Genomic DNA, 13172 nt, shown 5'->3' with positions numbered 1-13172 from the left:
GAAAAAAGTCTGTGAGTACTGTGGAGGGACTGAGTGAAACCCTAAGTGATAGCAAAGGAGGGAGTGTTAGTTTGGGGAGTGAACCAGAAACACCTACTGAGGCTGAGAAAAGCAGTAAGACAAAACAGGGGGTTACTGCAAACTCGGCTGTCCCTAAACTGCTCCTTGAAAGCCCGTCTAACACCGCGGTGAATCCCGTCCCTAAGCCCAAACGCACCTTTGAATATGAAGCAGACAAAAACCACAAAAGTAAACCAAGCAATGGCCTACCTCCATCTCCTACACCTGCTGCTCCTCCTCCCCTCCCGTCCACCCCTGCACCCCCCGTTACCAGAAGGCAGAAGAAAGAGTCGCGCTTTCACAGAAAATCCCAAAATAGGTAAAATTCAAGGAAATGTCTTGTGCTCAGTCTTCAAATAAATAAATGTGCTGGGTTTGTTTAGTAACAATATTTTAAATTCTTCCTCTAATGCAATGCTTCTCACCTGAGAAATGCTAGGAATTCTGTGCAAGACAAGTATTTCTTCTGCTGAACTGCACTGATGGGATGCATTGGTACAGTACCTTTACATGGCGACAGTTTTGGAATTGTCCAACCTGCATTCCTCAATCCATGGAAGAGGCTCTAGGTCATGCGTGCTAAAGATTCTCTCGCTCATTTTGGCACATAAGCCCTTGAGATTTTTAATGGAGCATAATTTCACGATCGTCTTGTGGCGGGACCGTAGCTGATCTATGATAGTTCTGTGTGCCTCTTCACTGCAAAACATACCTGCAGAGGGTTTGTGTTTCCAAAGCTTGTTACTGCAGTGGTTATGTCAGTTTTATGCAATGTTGGTGATTTTATTTAATTCAGTGCTTAGAAATGTTGTCCTAAGTTACTATCAATAGCTGTAGAGGATTAATGCTGAGAAAACTGTGTTTTAGCACAGAAAGGCCTTTATATCCTTCCTGAGTTAATGATGAGCAGAGTATACAGCTACGTTTCCACAGCAGTCTGTGGAGCTTGACTTGTTTTAATTACCTGATTCCTCCTGAGTTTTGGACATGGTAAAACTCATTTTGCTCACCGCTTAGAAAATTGTAAGCATAGTTGTTGCTAAGCATTCAAAGTATGGCATTTTTAACAAGTTCACCTATCTGTGCATGTGTACAATACACATACACACTCTTTGATAGTTAATGATGAGCTTTGCAAATAATTGCTAAACGGCATCTCAAGGCACACCATCAATTCAGTATCTGGTGCTTGATGTTGGCTCAATTAATTCAAAGTTCATGTCAGCACAACCTGACCTGAAGTACGCTGGGGCAGGAAAAAGAGAAGGAGGAGCCTTCCGATTCTGTTTTTTACTTTCAAGAGACACCTGCTTCTGAAACGGATCAAACAGCTCTGCTGATGTGCGTTATTTCTCTGAGAAAGGTGGAGGAGGGAGGAGGAAATGTGGAAAGCCAAGCTCTGATTAGCAGTGCTTATCTTTGAGTTATGGCAATAATCTCAGTTAGAGGAAGTAAATTTAGTTTTTAACAAGAGTTTGTGAAATAAAGCTGACCTCATTTCATTCAGCATAGCATTTCCAATGTACAGAAGGCAACCAATAATGTTTAAATGTTCTGCTATAAATGATGGCCTTTATTGGAAAACTAAGGAGCAAGTGGTAAAATGGTGTGTGTGGTGGGTGGCAGAGACGAATGAATAACTGGAGGTAATTCTTGCAGAGAATCACTGTGTGACCTATGGCTAAGTGATCCAAGTCAGTCTCCAGGTACACACGCTGAGTTTGAGAGCGTACAAGTCACCTAAGAACCACAGTATTCTGTTACAATGAGTTTGTGAGGTGGTTTTGAAACTTCTTTCAGAAGAGGTACAATTCATGCTTGCATCTGCTATTCTGTGGGTTCAGTCTCCCGTCACAGCAGAGTCAGACAACAGCATGGTTCAGCAATGGAGCTCAGTCCTGGGTGGGGCTAGTAGGTATGAGCCAAAAAAAAAGCAATATTTATCAATTTAAGTTGTGATTAGTGGAGTATAAATTGTAGGATTTACAGAGTTATGATGTGTACCTGATGATTCTTGCAAATCAGTTTGACATTGTAAAGGGTAGGTTTCCATTTGTTTGTAACATCTTTACCCTAGTGTAATTTAGCAATTTCTCTGGACTTACCTCTGATTAACGATCATCTAAGTAAGTTTAAATCAACCTCCCAAGATCACAGGTTTGCCAGCTGACTTCAAGGCTGGCTGGAAGTGCTTTATAAAATCTTAACTTTGTTGTCTTTGCTACTGTCCTTCCTTTAGTTACGGTAAGGAGAATTCCAGCATTTACAAAGAGCTTGAGACCATACAAGTCATCTAAGAATGACAGTATTTTGTTAATATTAGTTACTGAAATCTAAGCCTGTAAACTGTTCTCTTTTTGAGAACAGACATAATGCATTATGTCTACAGCGCGTAGCTGTGTGTTTCAGATTGAACATACATGTGGTTTGCACTCACTTGGACTGTAATGAGAATGGACTGTGGATATTTATTCCTCTAATATTTTGGTTGAACACACTGTTTTCTTTGCGGTGGCTAATTCATCATTATAGTAAAATGGAGGAAGTCTCTCATTTGCCTGCTAGTATAGATCCAGTCTGTATTCAGAGGACCTGGTGCCCATGGTAGCTTTTACCTTTCGGATTGATGTGAGTGGATGTTCCCTAGCAGTTGAAGATCCTCTGGCACAGACACAGCGCAGGAGAGGAGTGTCACGGGATAGGCTTGGGACACATGGACCACAGCTGAGTGCTGGTCCACAAAACCATTCCCGTGGTCCTATGCGGTGTCACTGCATCATGGTGTTCCCTTGAAACCTGTAAGAGTTGGATATTTAACTACTTTCGAAAGTCTCATTTCATACACAAGTATGTCTTCAGTGCCTAAGCATCTTTTATCACTGCGAGCAGGTGTGGAGGAGCGGGTGTCTGGATCTGAAATGCACGGCTTGTTTCTGCCACAATCCTGATGTACGTACATGGACGTGGATATTCCTAAGATTAGGGAAAGGAGAGAGAGGAGGCTCCTAAGCCTGCCCCAGACCAGCAGACAAATAGGAAATACTCTTGTCAAATGCAGTATTTGTACAATAGTCACTGTATTGCCTGTAGGGATACTCTTGAGCCAATTAATAGGCTAAACTATATCTCACGAGACTCTGCCACCGCCATACGGATATGCTGTCAACATATGTTTCACTGCAGCTGGAGAGAAGAGGAAAGGGGTTGATGGCAGGGTGATTTTGGGTATCAATGAGTGAAGTATGGGCATCAGCACAGCCTCTGTAAGCATTATAGCACCCCGGGATTTACACTCTGACCCGAGCCCATTTCATCCTCAGCACTAAATCAATCAAATGAATGCTAGCCCCTGTACAGCTGGCAATGCAAACCATGCACCTCCCACTTCAGTGTAGGTATTGTCTCAGAGAACAAGTGCTGGGCAAAGTGGAGAATGGGGAGGTGTTGGGCTCCTCTTCCCCTAGAGCTGCTCAGCAGCACTGGGGCAGGCATGGGAGAGGCAGTGAATCACCCCTCCTTCAAGTACCTGGGTGGGAGACAAGTTGTATGGGTTCATGTGACCCAGCTGCCCCTCACCTTCCTGCCAGAGAGCCTGAACCTTCAGGCCCCCAGCCATCAGCCCAGGTTGCTCATCCACCCCAGAGAGCCTTAATTTCCTCAATGCTTTGTCCTTTGCTGACGGTGCTTGACAGAGAGTATACAAGGGCAATGGCTGACTTTCACATGGGTCTGCCTTTGGCATTTGTACGCTGACCTTTATGTAGGAATGTATCTGAAGGGTCCAGACATGTGAATGTTTTCAAATGAAGGGCTATGTCTCTCAGAGCAACCAGTTGGAGGTATGCTTTCCAGAGAAATGTCTTTCTTGAGAAGACAGGACCACATGTTTTTGGGGGCCCTGTCAAGAGCAAAGCAATTTCTAACCTGAGGGCTGTGCTGCTAACTTACTCTGTAACTTTTGACTCACATTCTTTATTGGTATTTTCTCCCTGTCCACATAATTGAAATAATAATACTTCCAGCCTCATAAAAGTGTGACAGATTGCTATACTAAATACTGCTGTGAGCACAGGACTTGAGGTCCTCTAAAAGTTAGTCCTTAAAGCATGATATGTGATTATTTTTTTTTTTGTTCTTTTTATACATATTTCTTAGAAAACAAACGCTCAGCTAAATGTTTGAGACATTTTGCATTCTAGTTAGTAATTACTTCTTGTTTTAAACTTTAGAAAATCCTTTGAGTTTGAGGATGCGTCAAGTCTGCAATCCCTGTACCCTCCCTCCCCAACTGAAAATGGGACTGAGAGCCAGCATAAATTTGGATCCAAGAGCACTTTAGAAGAAAATGCCTATGAAGACATTGTAGGTAAGAACCTGTTGCGGCACATGGGCACACAGTGGGATGTAGAGCAGTTGTGGGTCGACTGTGTATTGTTGAACACGTGCCCTGTGCAAGAACATTCAGTGCTGTCAGTAAATAGAGATTAAATGGAGGGTAAATGGGTTTGATGCATCACTGCAAACATAACTCAGTCTGCATGCAGGAGGTCTTGATTCCTTTGGGCTTCATTGGGTGGCATTGGAAACAGACTGTTTGATCAGCTTTTCGCTATGCTTTTCAAGAACCAAATCATTCTTTTTATCAAGGCCTTGGCTTGAAGCCTTGAGTGGTGTGAAAATGTAAAGAACTGAACTTGAGATAGTGTTTACAGAACTATCCAATAGCAAGATTAACCTCACAGGTCCTTGTGTGGTCAGCATGAGCTTTTCAGGACTGTCCCAAAGCAGTTGTTTGTAGCACCATTCCTGTTCTCGGCTAAGTCCCAGTTGCTGGTTAAAGAAAAATTAATTTCCTTTAGCTATAGAGGCATCAGGAATGCGCAACCAAAACACTGTTTTGATTAAGCTTCACAAGAAAAACATGTTTCTTTTGGTCTTAGAAGGAAATGTATGGCCTATGCATACATTCTTTTAACATCAAAAAAGTTGTTATAATTACCGAAAATTGGGCAGCCCTTCAGAGCACAGATTTTCCACACAAGTGATGAATATCTGCATTGTTTTTAACTCTTTCAGTGTTGTATTATTACAACAGACACAAATGGTACTTCATTTTACTTTGGACAATGAATCTTTATCTACTGAAAACTGGAGGGCTACCAAGATATTCAGGCCCTAGAGCAGACTTCCTCTGAAGAGACACTGACAAGCTGGGCTTGTTTAGTCTGCTGAAAAGGAGGACCAGAGGCACTCTAATACTGCTTACAAATGTTTGAAGGGCAAACAAAGACGACAGAACAAAACTCTTCTTGGTCATATCAGTTAATACAGCAAGGAACAGTGGCCACAACTTGGAGCTTGGGGCTCTTTCTCCTTATACCCAAATTCTGTCTCTGGCTTGTCAGCCTCAGAGAAAACAGGAATTTAGTCTTTCTGTTTTCAACTGTACTCTCCCTCTATAGCATTAAAAAAAAAAAAAAAAGCTTTCAGAACACACAAAAATGATGCTGATCAGTGTCTGCTGATAAAAATGAGAGCTTATGTAGATACTAAAAAGCTTGTTCTGTGGAGAATGTCCTTATATGATCATTAGCCTTCTCCGTGAACAGTCAGACCCCCGTGCAATTTGCGCTTGAAAATGTATTGTGCATTAATTACAGTGCTCATCTTTGCTTGGGACCTGTCAACGTGCTGCCAGATGTCAGGTAGTAATGCTTCTTTTCCTTGCTTTGGTTTGTTAAATATTAAAATCAGATGTACAGGACTGGTAAGAAGCTTTCTTCAAATGAGAAGAAATCTCAGGTTCAGTAAAACAAAATCAAATTGGGCTCTTCCAACTCATGGGAAGTATAAACCAGCTCCCTGCAGATTATAATTTGGGCATTTTGGCAGGGTAGTGGGAAGAGAATGCAAAACTTCAGATTTGTGGACAAACGGAGAACTTCATTGTTTTGTACTGCTTTTTAACAACTTCTTTCCAAAGCACCTCATTCAGTGCAGGCAGTGCGGGGGGAATACCAAATCACTATAATTCTTATAAACTGTCAAGCATGATTAAAGACAAGCCAAAGTAGTTTGATCTCTGGCTTTTAAGAAACTATCATAGTTTTGTATAACACATCTGCATAATTTATACCAGTAGTGCTAGACCCCAGTCTCTTAAGTAGCACTTTTGTACTCCTGCAAACCAGGTGTCCATAAGGGTGAGTTTATTTTATAGATTTACATCTGCTTCAAAGATATAAAGAACTCTGTCGCTGCTGCTTTGGGTTTTCTTTGCAAACAGTTGTCCTAAAGGTGGTAGTGGGTTTTTCATCTACAGCTGGTTGAATCTCCTGCCTCCCTTGAAAGCTTGTAGGTAATTAAAACGTTGTCACAGTAGTAATACATTTAATAAAGTCCCCTCCCACCCTATTCCCTGTAGAATTAAAACTTTTAATGCAAGTAAGTGTTAAAACACAAGAAAAAAAGGCTGTGAATCCTGAGCAATGCTCCAAGCACTCTACTGTGAAACAGAATCATAAAAAAAATAATTCAGGTTGGAAGGGACTCTGGAGTCAGCTGGTCCAACCTCTGCTCAAAGCAGGGCTAGTTTCAAAGTCAGATCACGTTGCTCAGGGCTATGTCTGGTTGAGTTTTCAAAATATCTTAGGAGGGGGGTTCCACTGCCTCTTTGTGCAGCCTGCTCCATAGCTTAACCTCCACTGTGAAGAATTTTTTCTTGGTATCACTGTGAAGGAATTTTTCTTCCTATCCAGTCAGAATTCTCCTTGTTGCTATTTGTGACCATTGTCTTTCATCTTTTCACTGCGTCTGCCTCTGCCTTTTCAGTACCCCCCTTCTAGGTAGTGGAAGGCAGCAGTTAAGTTCCCCACAGACTCCTCTAAGCTAACAGTCCTGGTTCTCTCAGCCTTTTCTCGCTTACATCATATGCTGCAGCCCCAACCATCTTAGCAGCCTTGCTCTAGACTATCTCCAGTCTCTCTGGTACTGCGAACACCCCAGAAGCAGCCTTGCACGGGCCAAGGAGAGGGCCATTACCACTTCCCATGACTCTTGCTAATGCAGCCTGCTAATGCAGGCTAATGCAGGCCACACTCTTGCTAATGCAGGCAAGGTGGGGTTGGCCTTCCTTGCCACAGGCACACACTGTTGCTTTACGTTCAGTTTGCTGCCCATTGGGACCCTCAGCCTTTTGTTTGCAGAGTGGCTCCCTAACCAGTTGGCCTCAGCGTGCTGCAGGGTTATTCTGACCCACGGGTGGGACCGTATTTGTCTTTCCTAAACTTCCCAACGTTCCTGTTGAGATGTTCCTTCAGCTTGCTGAGGTCCCTCGGACGGCAGCCCAGCTCTCCTGTCTGTCACTGCATCCCCCAGCCTGGTGCCCCTCAGCAGGATGTTTCTCCCTCACTGGAAAGCAGAGGAGAGCTATGGAGAAGTAGTGAATTATCCATCAGAGGCTTACTTCTTATAAGCATATTTAATGTTAGATATCACAAGATACTGTGTGGGGTACTAAGTGTTCTCAGTCAGACTAGTACAATGATCAAAATACAGCTTCTAAGCATGTAAGTGCTAGGACTAGTCATTCGTTTGAGGTTACTACATGACCTCCTCATTTGATGCACATGCACACTAAGCCTTTGCCTTTCTCCTGGTGCCCTTACACTGTTCCCTTCATTAATGACCAGGACAGTGATGAACTTCTATGGCTAGTTTATGTTATTTTGAGAACTGACTTTAAAAAAAAAAAAGAAAAAAGTTTTAAGGTACATTAAAACCGAAAATGATTGTGCTTTGAAATCCAGTGATGTTATGAACCAGACACTGTTTAATTTTGTAATATTTTTGTACTGTATAATAGATGAAATATCTGCGTGTAAAGTTCAAGGCAGATATTGGATTGGAACATAATGATCCATTCTGCATTAATCAAGAAGCAGTTGTATAAAGGGGTGTACATTCCTAATATTAATCAGAGCTGTAGTCCATGTGCAAGGAACCATGTGGACTTCATTCATCTTCTGTACTAGCACTCACAGGAATGTGGCAGTCATAGTAAACTTAACATTGTTTTGCTTCTTGTGGTTTTGAATGAGTCTTTAATCAGACCAAAATTGATGTGGCTTTATGAATCCAGTTGAGGAAACCATGCTTGGCTTTGTGCACATTCAAGAAACTATCATAGTATTAAGAGATGTCTGAGTCGGTTGCTTCTGCTGTGTTTGTGGACAACAGTATTTCCTGTCATATGTACCATACGGTTTCAGTTTTCCAGTCTGTTCCCCTAAATGCAGTTGAGATATTTGAATATTGTTATTTAACCTCTGGTGTCTCTGAGGGATTTTTCACCTGACATCTAGAAGAAAGCACTTGTTATCATCACCAAAAAAAGGTGAACAAGTAAAGTGAAGGCAAAGTTAAGGGCAAAATATTAAGTTTAACTTGAGAAAATCTAGTAAAACAAGTAAATTATAGTTTGTGTTTGTAAGAGAAATTGATCTCACAGTTCAGAAATTAAATATAGTGGAAGAAATCTTTGACAATGCAAGCTTTCTTACTCTGTTTGTAACTCCTCAGAGTGCTGGATGCAGTAGAACAGGTTGAGATTTTTCTAAGAGGACATTGCATAGATGTGCAGGAGACACATTGCTCAGCTTGGCTGTGTGTGTTGCATTGTAGATTGAGAATGTTTAATTTGAAGTCACACAACTCCATTTGCCCTGTCCAAGCAAGAGCCATTTGCTCTTACAGCTGCCTGGCCCTCATTAAAAACATATTTTTTTCCAAGAAGAATGATAGCGATTAAAATGCTTTTGCTTCCTGAAGATCTGTGATTAACAGGGTTTCTTTCTTCTCTGCTGTTTCTGAAGTCATAGGTGGACTATTCCACACACAGCCCAGGATTATGAGTATCAGGTTATTCGTCTTCTAACAGGTTTAGTCTCATGCAATAAGAAGAGCACTTTGTGTAAGAATGGGTTTATTTCAGCCGCGTATATTAGTGCAGAGAGGTCTTGCCCCAGTAAGGTTCCCATTCTGCCTGACTGGCTCACATGCAAGACTGATGCCTGCTCACTAAATTGCAGTGGTCCACTCTTAGAACTCCGTTAACTAACATGAAAGATAACGCTAATGAATAACCTCTTTTAGAGTCCCCAGGTGGAATTAGGCAGTACTTTTTTCTGGGACAAGACTGGCTTGACGTTGTGGCCAGAGCTCTTTTGAGTGCTCACCGTGCTGGGTTGCAGTGGACAAACCCATACTCTGTCTGGCTTGGACACTTACATTGGCATGTGCCCAGCAGTTTGGGGTGACATTAGCCCTTCCTCTGTGTTGGTTGGCAGGCTTCCTGCCAGACCTTTATCCAGTGCATAGATCTGCTGGAATCTCCAGGGCTGAAATAGATCTTTCAAGGTGAGGAGGAAGATAAGTGTCTGCTCCTGCCCTGAGGAAGTCTTGGTGTTTCAGTGGCAGCAGAGTCCCTAGGAACACAAAGTCTGGGGACACCAGCATGTGCGTACCAGTTACACGTAGCCAGGCCTGGTCTATGCCAGAAGTCAGGTGGTATGCCAAAGGCATGGTAGGTGTCAGTGCCAAAACTTAGAGCTGCTTGCTAGCAGGTCCTAGTGCTGTGTAGATCACTGGCCATGTGTCTCTCCTTTAATCTTGCAGTTGGTATAGTCAGCAGCATGGGGCTCCTTTGTTCTTACTGTTCAGTAAATACAGGTATTTTTAAACTGACATTTTGGGATATACTGTGGAAGATGGAGTCCATCAAATACTCACTGTCTGAGTCTCAAGGAGACTCCAGCAGCTGGAATGTGAACCTGGGCAGATGGATCAGCTGTTAAAGAGGGGCGTGTAACCTGGGCAAGAGAATGATAGTCAAAAGTATATGGTTCAGGCAACTGGCACGAATTCCTGTGAAAAAAATCTTTCCTCCAGGCAATGCCACAATTATGCAAAGTTAAAAGTTGAAATGTTGTTATTTTAAAGATGAGATTCAGCAGTTGAGTTCTGGTTCTAAAAGAGCACAGGCCTTTGGATTTGGGGTGTTGATACTGTCTGTGATGGTAGAGGCCATCTTGAAAGCTTGCCTCGGAACTCAGTTCTGTCTTCTCATTTCTCCAGAACTCCACATCACAGTTTCTTAGTGGTGTATTGAGGAGACTAGAGTCAGTCACACATTCTTGATGGGGATAGACTTCTTCCCAGCTCAGAAATAAATGTTCAGAGGCAGAGCTTGGGTTCAGGCCCATCTCTGGTTGTATTTATGTTTGTTGAGAAGTATTTGATGAAGCCAGTCAGAATGCTCTTCTGCAGTCTGTGAAGCGCTCAGCCAGCAGAGTCACATCATTTCAGATCAGCTTGAAATAAAAGGTGATAGTTAAATTGTGTGGGAAATCTGTCTGGAGGGGGAAAAGTGAGAAAAGGAGGCAAACAGCAGAACTGAGACAGTTAAGGAGAAGCAGCTGCTGACAGCTACTGTGCTTGCTTTGACAGCTAGAGCTGAAGCAGTCTAGGAAGTAAAACAATGCCCCAGAAACATTGTTGTGGAGTCTCTAAAACCAGGATGAATTTCTGAATGGGATCTTGCTGGTGGGCTCCTGTTGGGACCGTCCTGCAATCCATGGTCCCAGTGGCAGCTGGCCCTCCTGGACAGGGTTTCTTATGCACCCTTCTGCTCTTTGGGCCTGTTCAGTGTCACATTTAGGAGATTTTGGGCCCTTTCAATAGCTGGATGCTTCTTTTGACAAATATTCTTTGCACCTTAAGATGAGTTAGACTGATGATAGCCACTTAATAACTGTGCTCCTGGAGGTGTATAATTGAACCTTGTTACAATTGACACCCAAGGTGACTGAAAAGTGAAACAGTGTAGTTACACACAATTGTTTAGCTGTTTTCCTCTGTCAAGTTGAGTATCTCACTTCAGTTTGGGGAAAATCAGCTTCTTGTTTACTTCTGCACTATAACAGGACAACTAGCTGTGGGTTTGCATGGGCCTTTTCACAGTCAGAGAGTTGAGAGAAAAATAAATGATTATAAAGCCTCAAACCAGTCAGATTGGTACCAGCCCGATTTTACTTTTTTTTGAGTAAAATCATATCCACATAAGGCTTGTATATAGGTTTCAGGTAATCACTCGAGGAGCAAAATGTCCTTTTGGTGTAGCCATCTCTCCTTGAAATTAATGAGGGCCAGGTTGTTGTACTTGGGTAAGTATAGTCTTTTCCAGAGAGATGAGAACAGATGAATCTGGGTCTCTCAGCTATTTCCCAGCACATCAGGACTCATAAGAGAGGAGATGGAGCAATATGTCTCAAATCAGCATTACTAAGTGGAGTGTCAGGGCAGCCTAACCCATGTGGGTGCCCGAGCAGTTAAAATAGGCAGGTGTGGACCTATAAGCAAGATCCTGAGCGTGGAGAGAATGTCAGTGGCTTAACCTTCCCTGTGGAGTCCGGAACAGCCTGTCACTCCCTTTATCCCTCCTGGTAAGGGACCTTGACTCTCCTGAACTGATGAGTTGTTTGGATTTCTGATGTAAATTGGACATAGTGCATGTCATGTAACAAATGGGATGATTTAGCTGTTTTACTGAATCCTCCATTGCGTGTGCCAAGAGCTGCAGAAATGATGACTGAGGTCCAGTTGGAAGACGTTCCAGCTTGACATTGCTTTCAAATTAGAACATTTGCAAAGTTCTTCCAGTAAACGTGGAAAAAGGTTAGAAAGACAGCGAGCTGATCTTTCCAGTAAAATCACATCATCACATGCCACATTATTGCCTGTCATGCTTTCGTATTGCGTTATTGTCTGTCATATTATCTTCTCACATCAAAAGGGTTGTACTGGGAGAAACTGGAATTGCTGGGCTGCTGTGAAGCTGAAGCAAACTTGGAGAGATTGTGCGTCTGCCAGCAGTGCTGTGCTAGTTGCTTCTCTGAAAACATTTTGAGTGTTTAGTCAGACCCTTGCCAGGATGTCTCTGGATAGTGATTAGTCAAAGACAGAGCCAGGGTTGATACAAAATGATGGTGCAGGCAGTGATCAGGGAAATGTATGTTTGAGTCTTCTTCCATGCCCCTAGTCTGCCTCTCACAGCCTAATAAGCACGTGAGTTTTTGGAAAGTGTAATTGCGGCAATTTTAATAGTAGACAGTGTAGAGTAATGGCAGCCAGAGTGCATTAAATCAAATAGTATGCATATGGGTCTGTCAAAGAAAGGCCAAATACTCTAGCTGTCTGACCCTATTGATGATCAGGTTGCTCCTTTGTTGCTACTTTGGGATACATGGATTTCAGTTATTTTTAATAATCATCTCATGCTTCATTTAGATCCCCATTTTTCTCTGTGGAATCTGTCTCACAGCTATACCATCCACTAAAGCTTCTTTTGACAGTTGTGTCAGCTTTATTGCCTGGTTTTCTAGTCAATCTTGCAGGTTACTAAAACAGAGGGTAAAATGACCATGAGGCTGCTCTCCCAAATCATAGTTTAAATTCACAGAGACCGTGTTGAAGTCAGCAGGGTTAAATCTCTGTGAAGTGCAAGCAGTTTAGGCATGCTGATGCTGTACTGTGCTAACTCCTGCTTATCAGATGTTTTCATGCACATGATTTTGGACTGAATGTTAAATGGCTGATTTTGGGGGGTGAAATTTCTTATTCATTTATCAGCCATGCTTATTCTTCTCCATCTAATGCTTCATTATGATTACAACACTAAGCTCTTGCAGTCCCCGCAGAGATAGCAGGGAGCTGAAAGTATCTGCGTTGTTTCTTCTTATTGCAAGGTAAAGCAAACCAGGGAAAGTTCAGGAAGCACAGGCTGTTGCCTGCAAACTCCAAGGACCAGGGCTTGAAAGGCCGGTGGCATTTTAGAGTTGTCACTCTGCATGTTGCAGATGCTCTGCTACTTTGCTGAGAACATGGTACTGAGGTGATACGCTGGATGGTAGGATTATAAGCAGGGAATGGTCTGTAGCAGTACTGTTCAGCAATAGCTTTTCAAAGCAGCTATAATGTGTCTTAGTTGTAATTTGATATCGAAATAATTCCTCTTTCTACAGATTCCTGGGGTAAATTCCCCAGCTGAGATGCAT

At 42.6% G+C, this 13172-nt stretch overlaps 1 protein-coding gene across 2 annotated transcripts in view; it reads left to right on the top strand.

Annotated features, from left to right (window-relative positions):
* Positions 1–13172, top strand: part of DENND2B (DENN domain containing 2B) — a 180156-nt gene that overhangs the window by 106838 nt on the left and 60146 nt on the right. For both annotated transcript variants that reach the window (XM_074585905.1, XM_074585906.1), the window contains one exon: positions 4290–4426. In XM_074585905.1, the coding sequence (XP_074442006.1) occupies positions 4290–4426 (137 nt within the window). The remainder of the gene's footprint in view (positions 1–4289; positions 4427–13172) is intronic.

This window comes from Larus michahellis, chromosome 4 (genome assembly GCF_964199755.1).
Source record: "Larus michahellis chromosome 4, bLarMic1.1, whole genome shotgun sequence".
NCBI classification, from domain to species: Eukaryota; Metazoa; Chordata; class Aves; order Charadriiformes; family Laridae; genus Larus; species Larus michahellis.
The sequence above is the reverse complement of the archived record's forward strand: the minus strand, read 5'-3'. Positions and strand labels throughout refer to the sequence as shown.